This window comes from Pelodiscus sinensis, chromosome 31, assembly GCF_052426305.1.
Source record: "Pelodiscus sinensis isolate ZL-2025 chromosome 31, ASM5242630v1, whole genome shotgun sequence".
Lineage (NCBI taxonomy): Eukaryota > Metazoa > Chordata > Testudines > Trionychidae > Pelodiscus > Pelodiscus sinensis.
In genome coordinates, this window is record NC_143082.1 from 5,401,148 (window position 1) to 5,425,884 (window position 24,737).

Below are 24,737 nucleotides of genomic sequence, written 5' to 3' on the forward strand. Positions count from 1 at the left end.
CCCAAAGACCATGATCTCTGCACTAGATGGAGAAACGCGGCCATCTATGACAGAATAGCTGCCAGCCTGGCCACCAAAGGCCGCATATGAACCCAGGAGTACGTTTGCATGAAAATCAAGTTGGTCCGGCAAGATCCCCAACCCTGAGCCCTGAGCTTCCCCTCCCGCTTCTTCCCCTTGCAGTTTCCTCCTCCCAGGTTTCCCCCTCCCCTCTTCCACCCTCTCTTCTCCCCTCTCTTGCCTCCTTTCCCCAGTCTCACCAGAGTTTCATTCCCCCACGCCCCCAGTTTTGTTAAATAAAGAGAGTTTGTGTTCATGAAAATACATGTATATTATTTGACATTAGGAGGGGGGTTAGGGAGGAGTAAGTGGAAGGACATGAGGGAGGAATGAGGCACAAGCCCCCAGTGGGGCACACCAGGGAGGCTCTTAATGCTCCTCAGGGTGGAAACTCTCCCGCAGGGCCTCCTATATACTGACAGCCCCCTGATGGACCTCCCTGATGGCAGCCTGCAGAAAGTGCAGCCATGCTCACAGCAATGTGTCCACAAGAAGCACCAGAGTGCCCAGGGGCAGCTCTGGCTCCATGTTGCAGAGTGCTGTGCGGGGAATCAAAGCACGCAGAGATAAAATGCTTTGCTGTCCCTCATAGAGGTAGGCAAGCAAACAGGGAAACCTGAGAACCAGCTGTCCAGGGGGGGGCCGGGGAGGGTGGTCCCTTTAAGCACAGGCCTCATATAGCCTCAGGCAGCAGCCACGCAAAGTAACTCCTGACATGATGCCCTGCTGGACCTGATTCCAGCCGGCCTTAAATGCGATTCAGCGTCCACTCAGTGTGGACGCGCCATTTCGAAATAGCAAAATGCTATTTCGAAATGCATTTTGTATGTAGATGCGTTATTTCAAAATAAGCTATTTCAAAATAACTATTTTGAAATAACTCTGTAGTGTAGACATACCCTTTGTTTGGTGATGAAGTAATCAATCATACGCCAATGCTTAGACAGAGGGTTGCCCTCCTTGGAGTGCAGTAATGGAGGTATAGCTATGCTATACACAACAAACCATTACCGGGCTCAGTAATGGCCCATTCTACCAGGGCTGTAGCAGCCTCTACAGATTTCCTTCGTGGGGTTCCTCTAAAAGATATTTGTAGAGCAGCAACATGATCCACTAACAATACTTTCATGAAGCATTATGCAATCTCTCATAAACTATCCACTGACACCACTGTAGCGGCTGCAGTGTTTTTGACTGTGGATAAGCAGTGACTCCGTTACTTGCCTTCCTTATATTTGATGTAGTGGGTTCACTCACTTTTTCACTTTTTCTGCACGGCTTCTTCCCTCAGGATGGCTTTTGGGGGAAGTAGCTGGCTGTTCTGCCACTGATGCACCCCCTTTGGGTGTGGTGTTGATTTTCGGGGCACTGCCCTTTGGCAGTGACCACTCCATTCTTACTCCGCACTCCCTTCCGGGGGGGAGTCATTGCTGTTCCTTAGTCCAGGGTCCTCCCTATGCCTTAGGACCCCCAGTTCTTCTGTCCTGGGAATACCCAGTTACCTCCATGCCATCCCGGCCTCAGTGGCCCACTGCCAGTTCCTTAATAGCCCCTCCGGGCAGACCTCAGTATCTCCAGGCCCCTTCTCCTTGGCCACAGGCACGCCTCTGCCTGCCTAGTTGTACAGAGGCCAGATAGGTTCCCCACAATAGCAGGACCTTATACATGCTGGAGTTAGGGACACGGGATTGCAGCCCCACAACAGCTCGCTGGAGGAGCAGGTGACTCTCTGCTGCTTGCCCAAGAGCCAGGGTGTCTTTCTAAACAGCAGCTACCAAAGCTGCCAGGACATCACAGCTGTGACTCCAGTTAGCAGGGATCTAGCTCGATAAAGCTGGCTCAGAGCTGGAGGGGTTGCAGCGGGCGAGTTGCAATGGAAGCATCTCCAGGTGTCATTCCGGCTCCCCCAAGATGCCAGAAGGGTTAGCCAGTGCGTTCCACTACAATTCCAGCGCCAGCTCACGTATGTCTAGGATTGCTGCCATCATACTTCCTGGTTGCAGTGTAGACAAACCCTCAGCCCCCTACTTACCACGGATGTTTCTTAGTTCTCATGCCTTGGCCTCTTCGCACCCGGGCTTGTGGCTTCAAAGAGGGAAGTTTCTTTCTTTCGCAAGATGTGTCACCATCCAGCATCAGGGCGTTAAGAAGGGGCTGAGGCAAGAAACCCAAGAGGGGAGCTGAGCTCTGGCAGGGAGATAAGGCTGCACCAATGAAATGTTGATGCTGCATGCTGTGTTAACCCTCGCAGAGCTGAACGGAAGGACTCTTCTCCCCCCTAGCGTATCCCTTTTTCTCCCCACTAAGGTTCTTGGTCTCCACAGTCATCGTTTAGCAGCAGAGCACAAGGTCTGCTGTGATGCATTTACCTCAGGTCATCTGAGGCCTAGTGCTGCGAACACAGACTGTGAGAGCCCTAACCCCGCAGGGCCGGAAGTGAGGGTCATAACATAGCAGAGCAGGGAGAGACCTTACAGCAGCTAAGTTCAGAAGAAATGTTGGGTTCCCTCTCTTCTGGGAACCCCTCCGCTCTGAGGTGGAGCTGGAGGGTAGGGAAATGAATGTCTTTCCCCCTTCCCAGCTTCTCAGTAGGAGGCCACATCTATGAGAGGGTTTTTGGGATAGTGAGGAGATTTTTGTTTTTTTTTCAGGTTTTTATTGCTTCTCACTTGTATGTGGCCCATGACTGATTTTTCTGAGGGTCAGCGACCCAAAAAAGTCTCCCCCCTCTGATTTAAATGATCGGAACTGGGAGAAGTGGTAGAGACAGTGTGGCACAGGTCTGCCAGATTCCTTTGACCCCCCAAACTGTGACCACAGGGTGCGAGTGGGGAAGAAGGAAGTGTCTAAAAAAGAGGCAAAAATCCATCAGCCATTCACCACTGCTAAGGCGAGACACTGTTGTTAAGGCCGCTTGATGGGAGTGGGAGTCACTTTGCAGGATTTCTGGATTTATGAATTCCTGGTTTTCCAAGGTCAGTCTCTCGTGTCCCCCTCCTAGTGAACTTTTTGTCTTAAATCCCTGGAGAGGGGCAATATTGCCCCTCAATGGTGCTTTGGGTGGGCCAGAGGGTTTTCCCAGGTTTCTGTGTAGGGGGCTTATAATGGGGGGGGGGAAGCTATGGCCTGTGGACCATATCTGATCCAGCCCTTGAACTCCACTGGGGAGAGAGGTCGGGGGTTTGCCCCACTCCAGGCAGGAACTAGGATCAGGGGCTTTCTCTGCTCTGCATATGCAGAGGCTCCATGTGGCTGCCGGAAGCAGCAGTATGTCCCTCCTCTGGCTCTTATGCATAGGAACTGCCAGGGGGCTCCACAAGCTGTCCCCCCCTGAGTGTCAGCTCGGCAACGCCTGTTAGCTGGAAACCGCAACCAATGGGAGCTGCAGGGGCAGTGCACAGAACCACTTGACCATGCCTCTATGTAGAGGCTGAAGTGGGGACATGCTGCTGACTCTCCCCCAGGTCAAAACCACCGCCCCAGCCCTGCTCTCTAAACCTTTGATGCCAGCCTGAAGCACCCTCACCCCAAACTCCTCACCTCCACCCCATCCCACAGTCCGCACATTCAGCCAGAGCCCTCCTATCCTCAATCCCTCAATTTTGTGAGCATTCCTGACCTGCCACATCATTTCGATACTGAGTTGTGGCCTTAAGTCCAAAACATTTCCCTACCCCTGCTTTAGAAGGAACATCTAGAAAACCGAGCCTGGCCTGTTTCACGGCTGACAACACCTGGCAGGAGGGTGACCTGTGTACCCAAAGCTTTTGAACTCAGCCAGGAATAGGCCAAGTGTCTCAACCAAGACTGAAGAAGTTGATGGCTAGGCCATGCTTTGAACATATACCTTGACTTTAGCAAAGCTTTTGATACAGTCTCCCACAATATTCTTGCCAGCAAGTTAAGGGAATATGGGGTGGATAAATGGACTGTAAGACGGATAGAAGGCTGGCTAGACTGTCGGGCCCAACGGTAGTGATCAATGGCTCGATGTCAGGTTGGCAGTCGGTTTCTAGCGGAGTGCCCCATGGATCAGATCTAGGACTAGTTTTGTTCAACACGCTTATTAATGACCTGGATGAGAGGATGGATTGCACCCTCAACAAGTTGGTGGATGACACTAAGCTAGGGGCAGAGGTAGATACGTTGGAGGGCAGGGATAGGGTACAGGGTGACCTAGACAGATTAGAGGATTGGGCCAAAAGAAATCTGATGAGGTTCAACAAGGACAAATGCCCGGTGAGTTTCAACAGAGACCTAGACCTTAGAGGGTGCCCTGGATTCCTCCAGCTGGAGCCATGTCCACTGTGGCCTGGTGCAAGGTGACAGGAATGCGCCTCCCTGCAGACTGAAGGTAAGTAAGCCTGTTACACTCTTAAGCATTGCTCTGCCAGTGCATATTGATGTATCACTTTGCAGTAGCTGTGTAACTATAGGGCAGCATTAACCCTGTAATAGTAGTGACCTAATGAAATTAATAAAAGCAACTATCCCCCATTGACTCTGTGTGAAGCGAATCTATAATCCTGGCCATAATTTGGCCATGGCCCTGTAAGTTGATACCTGTCAACTGTAGCGCCTGTGCTAATTGATAATGAGGGTGAACTTAGGAGCTTTCTCTGTGTACAACTTTTATACAACATAAGATGGATTTATTGGGTGTTTGGTTCTATTTGGGGCTGTGCTCCTGAATGCTGAAAAATCCCTGTTATTGAGCCCTCCCAGAGCTGAGCTGTTATCTGTGTCTGTTACTCTGCTCTGTGTGTGTGTGTGTGTGTGTGTGTGTGTGTGTGTGTGTGTTGGGGGGGGGGGGGGCTATTCCAGCTGTGTGCTGGTGCCAGGGGAGACTAATGCTTCTGGCCCCACAGGCAGGGCAGTGGGGCTCCAGAGGGCAGGTAGGCAGGCTCAGTTATATGATCAGCACACCAAGTGACAATCCCAAGGGGACCTCTGTGCCCCAGCCAATCACTGAGGGCCCTTCAATCTATCTCTCAAAAGACTGTGAAGACCCAAAGGCTGAGAGCTGAAGATAGACCACCTCTGACTGGACAGAAGGTGCAATTATTTTTAGCAGTCAGGGTCTTTAAGCACAGGAACCACTTACCAAGGGTGGTGGAGGATTCTCTATCGCTGGATTGAATGTTTATTTCTAAACCGTGTTCTAGTGTAGCCACAACGACTGGACTCAGAGCAAGAATTAATTCAGGGGTGCTCTATGGCCCGCGTTCTGTAGGAGATAAGACTAGATGATCACAGCAATCTCTTCTGGCCTCAGAAATCTCTGAATCTCCTGGTAGCTAGCCTGGGTGTAGATTTATTATTAATCTGTCTGTGTTTGTCTATATTAGAGAAGGAGGAGGGCAGAGATGAGCGGTACATGATACTGAGAGTGGCCACTGGGGGCAGCTGCAGCACCAAGAGTGGACAGCAGGGCTAGAGCTCTGCCATCTTGCCTTCCAGCATGCCAATAAGGTGCCCCCTGCCCCAAACCTGCAGCCCCTCCCTTCCCACCCTGTAGAGAGCCTGCAGGCCATGGGGAAGGTAGGTTTCTGGATTGGGAGATGGCCCAGACTCTGGGGGCTTCCCCTCAGACAGCTTGCAAGGGGGGTACTGGAGGAAGGGGCAGCCCACAGAGCCTCAGTCCCCTCAGACAGCCTGCATGCCATGGAGGGGTCATTGGAGAGCAGGGCCAATCCACAGAGGATCACCCCCCCCCATAGGCTGCAGAATGGGGGTGTTACTGCCCCAAGCAAGACCCTCCCTGGGGGAACAGCAGGTTGGGGAAAGTTCCCCCTGATAGGCTGCAGGCCAGGGGCATCTGGAAGCCAGGAGGGGCTGTCCCCTCCCCCCAAGACAGGCTTCAGGGACAGCAAGAGACAAGAGGCTGTTCTTTCCCCTCCCCCCCGAACCACTCTGACCGGCTACAGGCTGAGGCTGGCCCACAGAACTCCAACACCCACCTGACAGATGTCCACACCTAAATTCCTCCCGTCCCCCCTCCTGGGAGGAGCTGCCATCTGGGGAGCAGAGCCCTGGCCACTCGGGAGGAGCTACTGGCCAGGGAGTACTGCCACGGCCCCTTGGGAGGAGCAGCACCACCCTCGTCTCCATGGGTAGCCCCGATAAGCCCCATCTCTCAGCCTCCTGTCCTGAGCCCCCTGCCCTGAGACCGCAACCTCCTTCCCCCTGCCCTGCCTTAAGCCCCCCTCCCCTCCGCACCTACCAACCCTCTGTCTAAGCCCCTCCTTATCCCCCAAACCCTCACTCCAGCCTTAATTGTTCGTCATGGTTTTTAAAAATACAATTATTGAAATAAAGCATGTAAATTTTTCATTTATATTCCAGCCAGGCCCACAAAGAGGTCATCAATGTGAGCACACAACACTGGGTTAAAATCTCCTCAAATCTGAATAGAACTGTCTTTCTTCAATATTGTAACAATTGGAGTTGGGTAACTGGTATTAGGACTCCATTTTTAACTAGGTGCTCCAGGTCCACTTCAACCTTTGGCCCAGTGGCATATGGCACAGTTCTGGCCTTCAGATATTTTGGTTGGCTGCCAGGTTTAATGTTCAGTTTCACAGTGATTCCCCTCATACTTCCCAGATCCTCTCCAAAAACAGCAATGTGTTTCCTTAATATATTGGTCAGACCTGTTTCTTTAGTCATCTAGTGCATTTCTTCCCAGTTTAGCTGGATCTTCCTAAGCCACAATCTACCCATTAAGGCTGGGTAATGGCCTTTTACCACTGACAACTCACAGGGGCATGGCCAAACAGGATTATGGATTCACTTCACACAGAGTCGATTAGGGATAGTTGCTTTTATTCATCTCACTACGTCACTACTATTACAGTGTTAATGCTGCCCTATGGTTACACAGCTACTGCAAAGTGACACATCAATAAGCACAGGCAGAGCAATGTATAAGAGAGTAACAGGCACTTAGAAATGCTTATGCCCCTTCAGTCTGTGGGGAGTCTCATTCCTCTTACCTTGCACGCAGTGGATGTGGCTCCAGTTGGGGGAATCCAGGTCACCCTCCAAGATCTAGGTCCCTGGTGAGACTCACTGTGCACAGAACTCCCTACACCAGTTATACTACAGTTATTTACCGGGTGTGTGTGTACTGGCCCAATGCCACTCTCAACGTTCCTACAGGGCTGAGAACCGAGGTCAAACTTGTTTACCACTTAGTAGTTTCCCAGCTTACGTGCATGCGTTAAAGCTGATAAAGCCCAGCTGCTGTTTGTGCTTATAGGGTAGAAGGTTATCAGGCTGTGTACAGCTAGGATGGAAACTTCCATCCTAGCCTGCTGAGCTGCAGGCCCCCCATATGACTTTTTATGTGGCAACCACAAATAGTGGCAATTCAGCAGTCTGTCCATTGAGTTCCACCTTAATATCAGTAGTGCCCAATAGGGGTGTAGCTTTTATGTATGTCTTCAGAATGATCTTTGTTACCTTCAGCGGAAGATGCTTTAGCTTTTTCTTATACACGGTGGCTGAGACCAACAAAAATGCTGCATTTTTTTTTTGATCGCGGTAAACCTCATTTTATGAGGCATACCTTTATAACGCCTTTTTCGAAAATTCTGCTTGTAGTCTAGAGGCTCTCTTTCAAAAGAGGCTTTTTCGAAAGATTCTTTTGAAAGCCTCTTTTGAAAGAGACTTGTAGTCTAGATGTAGCCTCTGTTACTATATCAACAAGATCTACATCTACAACAACCCAATACACAACAGTGCCATTGATTATGATAATATTGTGGCCCACTGAGATGGAGGAGGGCCACTCATGTGCCTAAGAAAGTTTTACTGTGTGAGTTCAGGCACCTAAATCAGTGGTGGGCAACCTGTGGCCCGTCGGGGTCTTTGTGTGGCCCATCTAGAACAGGGCCCACTCACTAGCCTAGGTTGCCCCTCATTGACCTATAGGGCTAAGGAGCAGTTGAGCAGGAGCTCTGTGGATCACAGAAGTACCTAAATCTGGGGTTTAGGCCCATGGTATCACTGTAACTGGGCTCAGATTCCCCCTTGTCTCAACAGTCTTATCCTAGCTGTGTTTCTCAACCTGGGGTTGTGTGCCTCTGGAAGTACACAGAGGTCTTCCAGGGGGTACATCAGCTCACCTAGATAATGGCCTAGTTTTACAACAGGTGATCTAAAAAGTACTAGCAAAGTCAGAACAAACTAAAATTTCATACAATGATTTGTTTACATGGTGCTAGGGACTAGCCACTGAATTGTAAGTCCAATGTTTATAGTTCAATGGGTTTTATGATGGTATGGTAAAATTGAGAAAGGAGCAATTTTTCAGTACTCGTGTGCTGTGCTGCTTGTATTTTTATGTCTGATTTCATAAGCTGCTAACTCTTCAGTGAGGTAAAGGGGGCACACAAGACTCCTGAAAGAGTCACAGTAGTCTGAAAAGGCCAAGAGCCACTGTCCTTGCTCCTGATGCAACCTGGAGCAGCCACATCACAAAATGGAGGATTTAGTTAGCAAAACATCTTTGGGACATGGGACTGGTAGGGATCATCTGGGTCAGTTCCCTGATGTTGCCCTCAATCCTGTCATATAATCCTGTTCATCCCTTCTTCAGACTAGCTGTGTTTGCCACCACTAGTCCTAGTGGGGAAAACTGTTTCAGAACATCCCTCCTTGGAAGCTTAGAAACCTCCCTCTCAGGTGCAGCTATATTGGAGCCATAATAGAAAAAGCCTCATGTAACAGGCTGCAAATTGCTGGGTCCCAAATGCAAAGCCCCAAATATCTTTGATCCCAAAAGGTTTGTTCTTCTTTGAGTGGTCCCCGTGGGTGCTCCACTTTAGGTGTCGGGCTCGTCCCGGCGTCACTGGTCAGAGGTTTTCAATAGTCCTGGTCAGCCGGACCGCGCATGTGAGGTCAGTGTCTTGCACCATTCACACCCTTTGATTGTCGCGCACAGTCTGGCTCCTGCCAGTTCCTCTTAACCATCCTCAGTTGCTGGCAGAGCTTCCCTCTTCTTTGTGAATCTGAGTTTCCTGTGAAAAGTCCATCATATTTTAGTTATAGTTCAATAGTTCTTGTTCTTATAATAATAGTTTGTTAATTAGTTTAAAAAAATTCATTCTCCAGTTACCATTACCTCAGACCTTTCTGCAGGTTCACGGCAGTCTCTCAGCCGGACCCTGCGATGCCTGGTTCACCAGGTATTAAAAAATGTTCCCTTTGCTGGGCGCCCATGCGGCCTGTATTCATTGCCTGGGGGAAGTGTAAATTCCCCAGAAGTGTGGGCACTGCTCAAAACAGATGGCCAGAGTGCGCAGGGATAGGGAAATGTGCCTGAAGATGATTTTATGTGGTAAGGCCCTGCAGCCTTCATAGAATCATAGAACCATAGAGCTGGAAGAGACCTCAGAAGGTCATCAAGTCCAGCCCCCTGCTCTAGGCAGGACCAATCCCAACTAAATCAACCCAGCCAGGGCTTTGTCAAGCCAAGACTTAAACACCTCTAGGGATGGAGACTCCACTACTTCCCTAGGTAAGCCGTTCCAGTGCTTCACTACCCATCTAGTGAAATAGTTTTTCCTACTATCCAACCTGGACCTCTCCCACCATAACTTGAGACCATTGGTCCTTGTTCTGCCATCTGTCACTACTGAGAAAAGCCTCTCTCCATCCTCTTTGGAACCTCTCTTCAGGAAGTTGAAGGCTGCTATCAAATCCCCCCTCACTCTTCACTTCTGCAGACTAAACAGACCCAAATCCCTCAGCCTCTCTTCATAAGTCATATGCTCCAGCCCCCTCATCATTTTGGTTGTCCATTTGAGAAGGACATTATCTCAAAATAGCTCTGCTGTGTAGACGTACCCTTTGGGTTTTGAGGACTGAGGCGAGTCCATGAGTTGCTGCAGCTCAGTAGTTTCACTGGTTTGTAGGCATAGCAGAACACTTAAAAAAATTCACTGGTTACTTGTTTTCAAGTATTTTTTTTAATTTTATTGATTCTAAGGGGTTTTTTTCAATGTGGGAAGCTGGAGGGGTCAGGCAATGGGACTGTCAGACAATATTTATTTAATGGCTGTAGACGTTGAAATTGAAAAATCCAAAGCTCTGAAGCTGTGAATGCCAATTGGCAACGTCATGTCAAAATATGAAAAGTAGATATCCTTAAATCAAAGTGTTGTAAGTGCTCAAGCAACATTTTCCTTTCCTTTGCCCTTGGTCAAATTCACTCTCTCCTGCACCATAACTCCCTGCCCTAGCCCAGAGCCCATCCCAAATGCCTTATTCTTTTTTCATGGTTTGTGCACATAGGGAGAAACTGATGTTTACTGACATCTACAGATTCAGTGTAGAATCCTTCCAACCCTGGTGTTCTACAGGTCCTTGCCCTCCCCACAAGAGGGTTCGGCCCACTGAAAACCCATAATTGCTGTTATGATCTATAGATGATGTTCCGGAGGTACTTAGGGATCTTCACCAATAACAGGGTCCTTCCTGTGGTCCCAAAGTTCACCTTGAACTTACAGTCAAAATAGGAGAGGGACCAAGAGGGTAAGGACTTGTCCAACTCGCAGCCCCAGTGCTCTAGAGTGATAATAGGCTGTACAGCCTCTGACAGTTTAATGGGAATAAAGCCCAGTATCGTAGGAACATCCTTGGTTATTTGCCCTCTTTCAGGTGTTTGCTGGCTCGTCTGCTTCGCGGGGACTCAACATTTCTCCAGCGCTGGTAAGTTGATGTCTGGAAACCTAGATCAAATCTCCAGATCCAAACCCCTGCGTGTCCTGCAGCTGGAGGGGGCTTTGAATGGACAAAGCACTTCCCATCTCTTTTCCTCTCTGTCCGTGCCTCCTTTTCTCCACTCGGCAGAGCCTCATGCTCCACTGGTAGCTGGATAGGGCTGAGTTGTCACTAAATGGCCAGTGCTCGCTCCGGTTCCATCTTCGTTCTCACAGCAAGCGGGTGTGGGGATCCGTTTGCATGCCCTGAACAGACAGTGGGCACCTACACTATTCAGGGGTCCTATTGTGCCTGCTGATCTGGGTTTATAGCTACTTTCAAAGATCCACACTTCCCTGATCCAACAGTGCAGTGCAAATGTGACTGTGAGATTCTGATTCTAAGTCAGGGGGAGCCGGAAAGGGGAGACAGTTCTCTCTCTTGCTCAATGCCATTGAGTTTGCAAGAAAGAGGGTGCCCTAAGCACTTACAATGGGGCCTTCCCAAAAGTGTGTGCTGCCCTCCAGACTCACCCTGCCCCTTTTCCCCCAGAGACGCTGCCCCAGCCAAGCCAAAAGGGCACTAGGAACACACCCCCTGCTTGGGATTGGGCTGAACGCAGCCGCCTGCCATGTCACTGCATCCCCATCCCTCTGCACAAGACAGGTGGAGGGATCCAGTGGCTCCCTACAGCTGCCTGCATGACTCTGTCTATGACCCAGTTCTGACTCTGACCCACAGACCTTCCGCATGCCCACAGTCCATGTACCTGAGCAGACTCTGCCCAGTCCCCACCACTTTCCCTTTGGCCAGTGTGGATGGAGGTTCCATGGACCCTCTCAGCTGCCTGCGTGGCTCTTACCATGGCTAGGTTGGGGCTCAAAGCCCCCCCCCCCCCACACACACACACCTTGCCCTGGACCAGGTGGAAATCTTGGGGGCAGGGACACAGGCCAGGAGCTCTTCTTGGGACCCCTGCACTGGTGTGTGGGGTCTGCATGGCTCCTACAATGGGCTGGGCTCCCAGCTGGGCTGCCTGGAGGGTAGGGTATCAGGGAGGGTGGGGGAAGGGATGAGGGCAGCCCTGACTGTAAATGAGTGTGCCAGGCTCATTCATTCCAACAGTGTGAGGATGGGGCTTCCAAGCCACACCAGTCCTGGTGCCACTGACACTAACTGGAAATGTGACTAAGATCAAGGAAGACTGAATTTGGCCTTCAGTGAAGCCGGGGGCGACCAATGAAACTGGGAAGCAGCAGCGCAGAGTTGAACTAGCCGTGTCAGGAGTCGCATTCTGACCAGAATGCCTGGCCGAAAAGGGGCCCTGGCGGCTGTGGCCAACACCACTGACCAGGCCATTAACAGAGCAGTTGTTGGCACAGGCAGGCTCTCCACCCAGCTCCACATGGCTCCCAGGAGGAAGCAGCCATATCCAGTAGGCAGAGGGGATTTAGGAGGGATCCACATGTGGCCCTGCACCAAGTGCTGGTTCCACAGCTCCCGTTTGCTAGAAACCATGGCTAACGGGAGGTGTGGAGGAGCACACGGAGCCCCCTGGGCCCCTCCACCAAATCAAGGGATGTGTTGCTGCTTCCTGCCGTCCCTGGATCCACAAGCAGTAAATGCTGCTTGGAACTCACACCTCAATCTCTCTCCTGCCCCCCAACTCCCTGCCCCAGAGCAGAGCCCCTTCCTGCACCCTTAAGCTCCTCATTTCTGGCCTCACCCCTAAACATGCAGCCTCTGCCCAGAGCCTGCATCCCGCCCACACATCACCCCCTTTCTCAACCTGGTAAAAGTGAGCAAGGGTGGGGGAAGAGTGAATGGAGTGAGGAAGGGTAAGGGCTTGGGGAAAGGTCGTGGCAAGGGCATGGCAAGGGTGCTGGATTTTCTGCCATTAGAAAGTTGGTAGCTCTAACTGCATGTCCAACCTGGCTTCTTCCTGCCAGATATTGGGAATTGCCCCCAGGACTCATCGCCCTGTGGCAAGAACTCCACCTGCAACAACGTGCTGGGAAATTACACCTGCATGTGCCGGTCAGGCTACTTCCTCTGCAGCAAGCCTGACGTCCCACTGCAATGTGTAGGTAGGTATGCGCGCTGGGTCAGGGGGCCAGGGTGTGAGGCGCTAACGCTGGTTCTCCAGTGGAAAGCGAGGGTCTGAGCACTCTGCTGTCCACTCGAGGGTATGATGCTGCAGCCAGAGAAATTTCACAGGAATGGTACCAAGGATCCTTACCCAACCAGCCAGAATAGCTTCAGGATCAGCTGCCACACAGCTCCCTTCCTCCGGCCCTCTGCCCTCTGACACCCACATCCGCCTTGTCCATGGAGCCTCCCAACCTCCAGTGTCGCCTCCTCCCCTATCCAGAAGCCTCAGCTTGCTTTGTCGACAGACCTCAGTGTAGCCTAGACGCTCTTTGTCAACAGAAGTTTTGTCAACAGTATCTGTCGACAAAACTTCTGTCGACAGAAGCCTGTAGTCTAGACGTACCCTGGGATTCCAGGCCCTGCTTGTGCAGTGGCGCTGCATTGTTAACCTGAGCTTTCCACTGCTGGACTCAGGACTTACAGCTGCTCTAACACATCCAGGCCATGTGGCCCTTCTGACTTCAGGCTGCAGCTGAAGCTGCAGCCACACTGCAAAATGGCAGGGCCAGGCCTGAACGCTCTGCTAGGACACAAGTCCTGGGTGCTTGCTGACACGAGTCACGTTGATTTGGGGATGATTGTACATGAAGGCTTGGGCTAAATCTGATTCAGATCCCGGGCTTAGCATGCACTGTAGACAGACATGCCATCTATGCCTGTACCACTGACACTGGAGGTAGAGGGGGACAGCTGTCCTGGGGCCTGGCTGCCTTGGGCCTCACCCTTCCACTTGAGGCCCTACCTCTTCCAGGAGCACAGAGCCAACAGTCTCCATCTTGCCCAGGGGCCTGGTGAGTCCTTTTCCACAGTCACCCCCATGTCTGGCACAATGGGCATCTGCTCTCGGTTTGTGCCACTGTGATGAATAATTAATTCCTTGTTCTTCTGTTTAGATATAGATGAATGTTCTCAAAACCCATCGATCTGTGGCCTTCGCAGCTTCTGCGTCAACACCCCAGGGAGTCACAGCTGCCGGTGCAAAGCAGGCCATTCTTCCCCCGGGGGGAACTCCTGGAAACCTGGCGACAACCACACCTTGAACTGCACAGGTACCAGTTGCAACAAACTGCCCTCCCTGGCAAAGCCATGGAAGGGTATGTCTACACTACCCTCCTAGTTTGAACTAGGAGGGTAATGTAGGCATACCGCACTTGCAAATGAAGCCCGGGATTTGAATTTCCCGGGTTTCATTTGCATAAGCGGGGAGCTGCCATTTTTAAAACCCCGCTGGTTCGAACCCCGTGCAGCGCGGCTACACGGGGCTCGAACTAGGTAGTTCGGACTAGGCTTCCTATTCCGAACTACCGGTACACCTCGTTCTACGTTTCCATGGGGGGTGTCCCCCAGGGAAGCACCAATGCCCCTGATCTTGGATTACCTGTTGGACCTGAGGCTCCAGGTTCTCTCTTTGTCTTCCATTAAGGTCCATTTAGCAGCTATTTCGGCCTTCCACCCCGGGGAGGGGGGAAATACTTGTCCTATAAGGTGTCCCTTCTGATAGCGCTCACATTTGCCAGGCAGGTATCTGAACTCAGGGCACTCACCATGGATCCCCCCATCCAGTGTTCTTCAAGGATAAGGTCAGGCTCCACCCCCCATCCTGCTTTTTTACCCTTCTTGGACCCCATAAACCAATTTTGTTAGCCATTAGCATGAGCTCTGTCATTGGTTGGAGTTTGCCTGGTTTCATTTCTGTGCCTGGAAGTGTAATGATACTTTGATCCTATTGTAAAGATTTGATTCTTGTAAGAGAGACCCCAACACTGGCTTTCTGCTTCCTTCCCTAGAAAATGTCAGTGACCAATTCAAGAGTCTGACAGGAGTCAATTTAGAAAGCCGGTGCAACACCAGCCAGAACGTACGTGTCGAGTGATTCCAGACTGTGGTAGGAGGGAAAAAGGGAGGGAATGGATGGGCAGCATGGGCATGCGTGGAGTTAGTGCAATGCACTAAGGCAGTGTGTGTGCTGCGCCTGGTTTGGGCAGTGTGGATGGACAGAGATGGAGAGGATGGACTAGATCCGGTACCCAGAGAAGGGTGGAGAAAAAAGAGTGGGTGGAGATGGAGAAGTTGGTGTTAAAGGGCTTATCCAGGGAGGCAGAGAGAAATGCAGGGCTAGGGAAGGGTTGGTCTTCATGCTCCTGGGCAGGGCTTTAGGCAGAAAGAGCAAGCCTGAGACAGACAGCCCTCAGCACCGCTGGGACTCTACCATGTCCTCTCTCCCCCCAGCCAGCCCTCAGCACCGCTGGGACTGCACCATGTCCTCTCTCCCCCCAGCCAGCCCTCAGCACCGCTGGGACTCTACCATGTCCTCTCTCCCCCCAGCCAGCCCTCAGCACCGCTGGGACTCTACCATGTCCTCTCTCCCCCCAGCCAGCCCTCAGCACCGCTGGGACTCTACCATGTCCTCTCTCCCCCCAGCCAGCCCTCAGCACCGCTGGGACTGCACCATGTCCTCTCTCCCCCAGCCAGGCCTCAGAGCTGCCCAGAGCATGCCACATGGTGCTCTGGCAGAAATGTAAAGGGCCTAGGGCTCCAGCTGCTGCCACTGCTGCTATAGCTGCAGCTAGGAGCTCCAGGCCCTTCTGTATCACCTGGCCCCAGGGCAGTTGCCCACTTTGTCCTTCTCCCCCATTGGCAGGCCTGGGTTCATCCCTTCACCCTCCCACTTCCCTTGTCCCTCTCACATGCACAGAGAACAGCAACACCCGAATGCCGGAGATGCAAACAATTCAGTGTTTATTGGGGGTAGCTCCCAGCCAGCACAAATCCACTTTCCTTTTTCCTTTCTTCCTTTGTCTTCCACCTTACTTCCTGTTTCCTCCTGACTTTCATAGTCATATTTTCAGCTATACCTTAACCAATCATTTTACTGAAATTTAACTAACCAGCCCTAACATATTGGAACATGATTATCTAACTAATTTATCCACTGCCTTAAGTGGATTATGCCCAGCAAAATTAATTCTACCACAGACAGAAACCATCAAAGAACCAGACACGCCTTACAGATAAACCATCGAGAAACGGGGAGCATAATGACAAAACAGTAAAGAACTGAGGATTTCACAGCCCTAACTACTGATAAGTGGCTCCTTGCCAGACAGAAAACTACTAGCCTGTGTTTTCTTTGAACCTTTCAGGCTCTTCCCTTTATCTGGAGAGGATGGGTTGGATCTCCTTTCTTACAGCCCCAAGCTGCCTTGTTTCAGTGTGACTGGTGGGGATGAGTGAGGAGGTGACTGTAGGTTTCCCAGTTTATGGCTGTGCCTGCAGCTTACCCAAAAGCTTTCGCTTAACAACAAGGCCTGAGACTCTCGCGGTGAGAGAAGCCCCACACAAAGGCAGATTGAGACTTTGATTCTTCATTCTTATACTTCCATCACTAGCTAGGTGACCAGGACACACCCACATCCTTACAGTATCGGCCTTTGCAGGTTGGCCTGAATCTCGATATCCTAAGAGATGGGTGGATGGTTGCCAGTCACCTGAACACTAGGTTGAAAAGGGGCCTGCCCCGGCCTGGTGATTATGAGTGAGGGCAGGGAGAGAGTGAGCGATTGTGGGGGGGGGAGCAGGACAGTGCCTTGGACAAGGAGGGGGCTGGGTGTTTGGTTTTGTTTGGTCAGAAAGGTGGCTCCCTCACTGAATGGAGAAATAGCCAGAGCTACCTAGAGAGGCTGGGGAGAAGGATACAGTACATGGAGAGGGACAGAACAGGTTCCTGGACGTGGCCACCTGTCATTCTTCTTCCCTCCCCCCCAGTACAGCAGGTCGGTAAATATGTTATGGAACTCACTCCTTTTCCCATGATTCACCTGCAGGGAAACCAGAAAAGCAACACATTTTGCACCTTAATGAAAGATATCTTAAAGACACAGTCTTCTGCATTTGGAAATGGAAGCAACCCAGTATCACTTCAGGTCAGAGGCTCTGTGCCTGCATTTGCCATTCCCTGCCTTCCCCCCACCGAGGAAAGGAACCCCCCTTTATCCCCATCTGCTTGGACCAGTCTCTAGACTCTTCCTTAAAAGATGAACAAGCCACCGAAAACAAGGCTTAGCTGCCTCTGCTCTAGAGGAGTCGACTGAAGCCAACAGCGAGTGGGATTTCAGCTGCCAGCCAAGAGCGGGTGGGAATGTCTTGGGGTGAAGAGAACGAGGCAGTGTCTGGTACCTGGGTGGGCAGCGTGGGAGCCATGTGGAATGCAGAGCCAGATAATAAGTGCTTGGAGGGCCTGGGGACATGCCTACCATCACCCATCCATGTACGCAGTTGTACCTGCCCTGGGATGTTCTGTGATAGCGTGTGTGGTCAGGTTCCCAAGAACCAGGGGTCACCAAATGAAACGAATAAGTAACAAATTAAAAACAAACAAATGGAAGTTTTTCTTCACACAGCGCAGTGTCAATCTGTGGAACTTCTTGCCAGAGGATGTTGTGAAACCCAAAACTATAACAGAGTTCGAAAAAGAGCTAGATAGATTTGTGGAGGACGGGTCCATCAATGGCTAGTAGCCAGGATGGGCAGGAGTGGTGCCCCTAGCCTCTCTCTGTCAGAAGCTGGGAATGGGCTACTGGGGATGGATCACTTGTTGTGAGGCACCTGGCATTGGCCCGTCAGAAGACAGGGTACTGTGCTACATGGAGTTTTCATCTAAGCCAGTCTGGCCATTCTTACCTTCTTCTTTTCTTCTTATGGATCCATGGGACCAGAGCCTGCCCAAGGTATGGGCCAACCGGGCTACAGCCCGAGGCACCCCATTGTAGGGGGCGCTGCGCAGGGCTACTGGGCCGGGCGGAGGCAGCACCATGCATGCTCTGCACGCCTGGGGCGGGGCCACGCATGCGCCAGGCACCCGAGGGCGGGGCCACACTCGCACCGTGTGCCCGGGGCGGGGCCACGCACGCACCACGCACCTAGGGGCAGAGCCGCACATGCGTTGCTCTCCCGGGGACAGCGCCGTACTCCCGGGGCCTGGGGTGCACAAATGGCTCGGGCCGGACCTGCATGGGACCATCTCTCTTTTAGCCAGTAGGCTGCTGTTTTACAGCCCTTGCTTGACACAGGGTGTCTTCTTTTTGCACTCCAGAAAGCCACTGCCTCTTTCGATTCATTTGTTGGGAACATTAGTGAATTGCCACCCAAGGAGAAGGTCTTGGCTGCCACAGTCTTTCTGAAGAGCGTGGAATCGGTCGCCTTTGAAGCTGCTCTGACAAGTCCCATGAACCAGATAAAGCCCAACAAAAATGAGACGATGAGTAAGAAAAAGGAACCCTCACCTCCTGCATAGCTCTGAGCATGACCCTAGCTAGTCTCTGTGGTGCAGAGTGCCAGGGTGCTGGATTGAAGCGTAAGGGATCCGGGTGCTGGGCCATTCCAGCCTGCCTGCTTGCTTGCTTGGAGCTTATGTTTTCCTGTCTGTGAAATGGGGGCATGAGCCCTTTGTGCTGCTAGGGGCAGGCGCTGTCTCTTGCTGCATGTGCCTCTGGTGTCCAGCACAAGGGGGCTCTGATCTCAGCAAGGAGTAAGATTGGGGCAGTGGCTGTGAGCCGCAGTTCATTGTGCTGCACAAAGAACATGAGAATAGTCCAGACTCCTGCTTCTTTTCTTGCCTCTGCTGCCTTCACTGCAGCGTCGCGCTCCTGCTGTCCGTGGCGTGTCTCCTTGGAGGAGATTTGGCTCCATGCTAAAGGGGGGTTGTTTTCAAAGCACCTCAGTGAAGAACTTGTCCTTCTGTCCCAGCCATCGCAGCCAAGGCCATTAAGGATAACTGCAGCATTCAAGGGGAGAGTATCTCACTGAACGCAAAAAACGAATCGATGGCCATTTACTGCACCACGGTCGTCGGCTCCGATAGCTCAGGTACCAACTAGAAGTCTTCTGGACGGGCAAGAGATGAGATCAGAGCAATCCAGCAGCATCCTCAGATTTAGCTGGGAGGCCAGATCTTCCAGGGCTACAGAGGGACCTTAAAGCAGCCCCGACAGACTCCCCAGGGGACCTTGCAGGCCCATATGCAGGGTGTGTGAAGGGTACGAAAGCGCCTTCCCATGATCCTCCATGGGACTGACTCTGTCTGGCCAGGAGAAGGCAGGAGTGGCGCATAGTCCTGGCCCTTGCCGCCCTCCCCTCCCCTGGAAAATGCTTCAGCCAGCCAAGGGAAGGCTGAGCTGTTTTTCCCACTCTCCCTCAGGAGCAAAGTCAGGAGTGGGAAATCAGCCCCAGCCTACTCCAGCTGTCTGAGACCATAGGGGTGGGGTCCACATTTTAACCCCCCGCCCCCACACTCACACAGAAATTCCTGCACACGGGCCTGCCGTGGGCGGCTTTACACCAGCCTCTTGTGCAGGGCTTAGTGTGTAATATAAGAAGTCCTGGGACTCACTTATATAACTGGTGCAGCAGGCCCAGAGGTGCTGGGACTCATTCCTGGCAATAAGGGGGCTGACAGACTTGCCGGCCCCCTGGGCAAGATGGGAGAGAGTCCACCTCCATGCCCCTGGGAGGAACGGGGACTTGGGTGGAAGGAGTGGGGCGGGAGGCAGCCAGCCCTCAGCTTTCCCTAGAGTGCACCAGAACCCCCTCCCGTCCCAGCAGCCCTCAGAACTGCCCGGAGTGCACCGCACAGCGTGATGGCAGCGATTTAGATAGTCCTGGGCTCCTGCCACCACTGCTCCAGCAGCATCTGGAAGCCCCAGGCCCTTCTGAATTGCCCAGCCCTGGGCAACTGCCCCCTTTCCCGCCCTGCTGGCAGGCTTCCCTGGCACAAATTAAGCACAGCCCTTGTGGCTTCCCCCATGCAGAGAGCACGTCAGGGCTGGAGAGTTCCCACAGACCAGGATGGGGATGGATTTTCTGGGACTAAAGGAAGCGGAGCCGGAGTGCTGAGTCCTGGTTGGCCAGGCCCCTAGGAGGAAGTGCGTCTGGTTGGCTAGCTAGGGAGTCTAGTCCCAGTTCTGCCAGTGATGCTCTGTGAGCCCTTGGGGAATCAGTTCCATCCCCCCGAACCTGCGTCCTTCTCTTGGCTGCACCCATCAGCCAAGTCTTCCATCTCTTTGCGGTGCGAAGGGCCTGGGGCACAGGGGCTGTCTACACTGTCAGGTTTTTGCAGACGAGGAAATGCAAATGAAATGCTCATTAGCATTTCTCGTGCTCTCATTGGCATATTCTCTTCCGATCCTTTTTGCTGAAGAGGTTTTTGTGGAAAAAACCACAGTGTATATGGGGCCATTTTGTGCAAAAAAACCCTGTTGTGCAAGAATCCTTATTCCTGGAAAAAATCAGGTTTACAGGCTCTTGCACAAAAGGGTTTTTTTGCGTAAAATGGCCCTGCCTACACTGCGTTTTTTTCCACAAAAACCTCTTCCGCAAAAAGGATTGGAAGAGAATATGCAAATGAGAGCATGAGAAATGCTAATGAGCATTTCATTTGCATTTCCTCTTCTGCAAACACCTGACAGTGTAGATGTAGCCAGGCTGTTCAGAAATCACCTCTTGTTCCTTTGCTCCTGCAGGCACTGGAGCCGTCGTCTTCATAGTGTACGACAAGCTGGAGTCCCTCCTAAAGGACAGTGTCAGCAATCAAAGCCTGACAGGTCCTGAGGGACTGGGAGACGTTACCCTGAATTCCAACATAGTGATTGGGACCATTGGGGAAAGCAGAAACCTCTCCAGACCTTTCAACTTCACCTTGGAGCATAAACAGGTGACGGGCAGCAGAGGTGATATGGAGGGGGGGGGAGGGCACAAGGGGTCACATGCCCCTGTGGTGGGAGGCGCAAGTGGTTAGACAGCAATGGGGAGCGGGATTAGTGAGTGGGCCTGGAGCTCACAGCAGGGGCCTGTTCCACCCCCACTCACAGGCAGCAGTGGGGGAAGCAGGGCAATGCAGCCCCAGCTCACTCTGCTCTCCCAGCACATTGCTCAGGGGAGGGGCAGGACTGCCCCGTACTCAGTGGTGGGAGAAGCAGAGTGAGCTGGGGCCATGTTGTTCTGCTTCCCCCCCCCTGTCGCTGCCAGTAAGTGTGGGGGGACAGACCACTGCTGCCCTCTCCAGCCCCCCAGCCATACTACTGCCTCTGGTTGGGAGAGGAGGAGGGGCATTGGCAGAGCAAGTGTGGGGAAGAAGCAGGGGAGGGAAGAGAGCCTGGGGTAGACAGAATTTGTCCCTGCCCTTCCCCAGACTGGGGGAGGGTGGCCCCCCAAATATTCCCTCACCAGTTGCCCCCAAATGGCAGCCACATCCCTGCTAGAAACAGAAGCGGGGCCTGTCTTGGCCCTGTTTTTTCCCTGCCACTCGCCTCTTTCTTGCCCGTTAACGCTGCCATCTTCTAGTTGGCCTCACTGCAGAATGTCCCGAGAGACCAGGGGACGGGTCCTCCTCCAAGTTCTCCCCTCGCCATCCCCAGCACCATGGACCTGCCATACATTATAGAGCGGCGACCCTCCCCCAGTCCAACCCAGCCTCACTGGAGATGCCTCAGCTAGCAGAGAGGCACCTTGCACCAAGGCCAAAGTTGCTGTGGAGATAGAGGACTGGGGAGAGCCCTCTCTCTTGGGGATGACTGTACTCAAACCCCTCATCCCCAGCCCCATGCCAGAGCCTGCACCTTCAGCCTGAGCCCCCTCTCAGTTCAAATCTCTTGATTCTGCTCCCCCACCCCAATCCAAATGTCCATGTGCAAACAAAATTTTATGTGCTCCAATTCATTCTCCCCTAGACATAAAAAATTAAGGCCACACTGGTCCCAACCTGTCTGTCAAACTCTGGATCCTCTGTGAGTATAAGCTAAACTAGTGTGTGGTGCTGACATTGTTGCTGCAATTTCTGTTCCCAGTTGAAGAATAACAAAGAGACGGTCTGTGTTTTCTGGGATGTTGTTGGCAACAAAAGCACCTGGTCCAAAGAGGGCTGCAACCTGCTCAGTGCAAACAACACACACACCACCTGCGCCTGTAACCATATGTCCAGCTTTGCCGTCCTGATGGCCAGGCATGTCAGCCAGGTATTTCAAACATCTGCCGACCCTCCCAACCCACGTACAGCAAGCTGGGGTTGTATTCGCCCAGACAAAAACCCGCAGTGATTTGCGAGAGTGCACCTGAGCCCTTGGACACCCAAACTGCAGGCCTGCAGCACGGAAAGGAAAGGAGCAGTGTCTCGTGCTGTGAATTGTTCCAATGGCTGAAGCCAGCCGCTAGTCATGATCCCCTGCACTTGGCCGGTCTGTTAGACGTCCTACAGACTGGCTTATATCCTGTGCAAGCTAATATTTGGTCCAGTCTGTTCACAGTCACTATGAGATCCAGAGAACCACGTCATTGTCTGGGGCTGCAAACTCCAGACCTGCGCTGTTTGTGCCTCTGTGTTTTCTAGTGGAAGGGGCAGGGCATGGAGGGGATCCCCACCAATGGAGCTGGAGCTCCGATTGCCATGGGAAACTATCCGGGTATTTCACAGAGCCTGTTCCTACAGCGCGATTTGCAAGATTTTCTCTGGCTTTCATTTTTCCTTTAGCAGGAAGACGGCGCCCTGAGCATCATCACCTACGTGGGCCTGTCCATCTCCCTGCTGTGCCTCTTCCTCGCCATCCTCACCTTCCTCCTGTGCCGCTCTATCCGCAACGTCAGCACCTCCATCCACCTGCAGCTCTGCCTCTGTCTCTTTGTGGCCGACCTGCTCTTCGTCACCGGGATGGACACAGTCAAGGATAAGGTTGGGAAATCATCCCAAATGCACCCCTCCCCCGCTTTTCTCTGTCTTGCCTGTTTAGATTGGAAGTTCTTCACACCAGGGACAATCTTCAAAGGTTCGTCTACACTGCAGCTGGGGGGAAGGGGGAGTGCCTCACGGAGTGGGCCAACAGCTTCTGCACAGGTGTGATGGTACCTGAGCAGCTGGCCGTGTTCCCAGATACAATGTAAACACTCCCTGTACAGCGCTGAGCACCAGGGCTCCTGGAACTTGGTTGGGGCCCTGGAATGCGTCTATAATGAAATAACAAGGGGGAATGCGGTGCACGTGAAGCCCCTGACTTGGGAGGCAGGGTGAAGAGGGAGCCTGGGGGACCAGACAGACCCTCCCAGAGAGGACAGGGGTTGTGGGCAGGACAGCAAATAAGGGACAATGGAATAGGTGCCAGCTCCGTGGGTGCTCTGCAAGGCAGCTGTTTCGGGGGAGCGGGCAGGACTCCTGGCTAGGGAAGGGAGGTGCAAAGGAATAATTCACGGAACCCAAGTACTTTCCCCTCAGTCTCTATCGTTAGGGAACAGGAAGAAAAGCAAGCTGCGTCCTGGTGAACACGGCTACCCCCTCCCCCCGCTCTCTCAAAATGGCACCCTCAATGCTCTGAGGCTGGAGCACCCAGGGTAAAAAACATAGTGGGTGCTCAACACTCACCAGCAGGCTCCACAGATCAGTACCTCCAGCCTTCCAGATCAGCTGTCCAGTAGCAGGCAGGAGGCACTTGTGGGGAGGGACAGGAGGAGGCAGAGGTGGAGTAGGGGTAGAGCCTGAGGCAGAACAGGGGTTGAGCACCCCTGGAAAATAAAAACTCAGCACCTCCAGACAAGGGCAGGGGTGAGACTCAGGCGACAGCCGGGGGTGGATCACAGAGCCTGGCACGAGGCCGGGCAGGTGGGGTCTTGCAGGGATCAGGAGAGGAGCGTGGGCGGATGGCGCAGGGAGTTTGCTGGAGGGATGGAGGCGCACACAGAACTGCTGGTGTGGGCAGGTCATTCAGACTGTGAGCCAAAGCACGTGTAATGCACCAGTCCTAAATCAGGGGGGTTGGTTTGGCCCTGAGACCCTGCACATGCCTGGTAGTATTGTGTCCAAAACAAATGAAATGGTGCAGATTCAGATCTTCCTTCTGCTAGCTTGACACCACCGGCCTCCGTGGAGATACCCCAGGTTTACACCAGCATCAGTGAAATCAGAGTCTGGCTCCGGAGTTTCAGTATCTCTGGGCTTCGGCTCCCCGGCCATAAGAGGGACCCTGGACTAGAAATCAGCTCCACAACCACAAAGAGCTGAAGCTGCACTTTTGGGCGGATGCTCATTTCCCACTGTGGAAAAGTGCCTTTGGCCCACCGGTGGAATCCACACAGCCGTCAATGGGTGCTGGCTCTCGGGGGGAGGACAGTGTGTATGCTGAAACCAGTGTGTCCCTGGTTTACTTCAAACACTCCTCACCCAGAGTCCTGGCCAGAGCAAATATTGTAATTCAGTATCCAACGTGTGTGCAACACCCCTGCCCTCTGCTGGGTGGGGTCAGAATTGCCACAACGGGTCTATAAACGTAAACTTCCGTGGGCACAGCCCACTTCTTCAGATGTCCGGAGTTTCTTCAGATGTGACTCCAGACATCTGAAGAAGTGGGCCGGGCCCAAGAAAGCTCATGATACCATCTCCATGTTTTGTTGGTCTATAAAGGGCTACCAGACCATTTCTTGTCTCTTTAGTTTATCCTGTACAGACTATCTCAGTTACCCCCTAACACAACTATTCTAAGCATTTATTTGAGTTATAATAGTAGCTGACGGGACTCATCTGACATCTGGGCACCACTGTGCTGGGCACTGCATGTATAGCAAGAGACAGTTGGTACCCTGAAGAGCTCATGGTCTAAGCAGCTTGAGATAAGCCATGGGGAACAGCGTGGTTGTGCAGGTGGTGTCGGAGAGAGGGCTTTGCTTTCTTTGACTATGGGACTCTGTTCCGGGCACAAGGATTGTTAGGAAGAGATGGGATCCACCTAACAAAGGGTATATTTACACTGCCACCCTAGTTTGAACTAGGGTGGCTAATGTAGGCA

The 24,737-nt window shown here is 52.4% G+C and overlaps 1 protein-coding gene across 5 annotated transcripts in view; it reads left to right on the forward strand.

The window, feature by feature from the left end:
• Nucleotides 1–24,737, forward strand: part of LOC102449812 (adhesion G protein-coupled receptor E3-like) — an 85,186-nt gene that overhangs the window by 44,321 nt on the left and 16,128 nt on the right. For all 5 annotated transcript variants that reach the window (XM_089774821.1, XM_075902267.2, XM_089774822.1 and 2 more), the window contains 10 exons: nt 10,726–10,776; nt 12,717–12,854; nt 13,812–13,967; nt 14,706–14,776; nt 16,743–16,841; nt 18,011–18,179; nt 18,664–18,783; nt 20,436–20,626; nt 21,759–21,926; nt 22,439–22,636. In XM_089774821.1, coding sequence (XP_089630947.1) covers nt 10,726–10,776; nt 12,717–12,854; nt 13,812–13,967; nt 14,706–14,776; nt 16,743–16,841; nt 18,011–18,179; nt 18,664–18,783; nt 20,436–20,626; nt 21,759–21,926; nt 22,439–22,636 — 1,361 coding nt within the window. The remainder of the gene's footprint in view (nt 1–10,725; nt 10,777–12,716; nt 12,855–13,811; nt 13,968–14,705; nt 14,777–16,742; nt 16,842–18,010; nt 18,180–18,663; nt 18,784–20,435; nt 20,627–21,758; nt 21,927–22,438; nt 22,637–24,737) is intronic.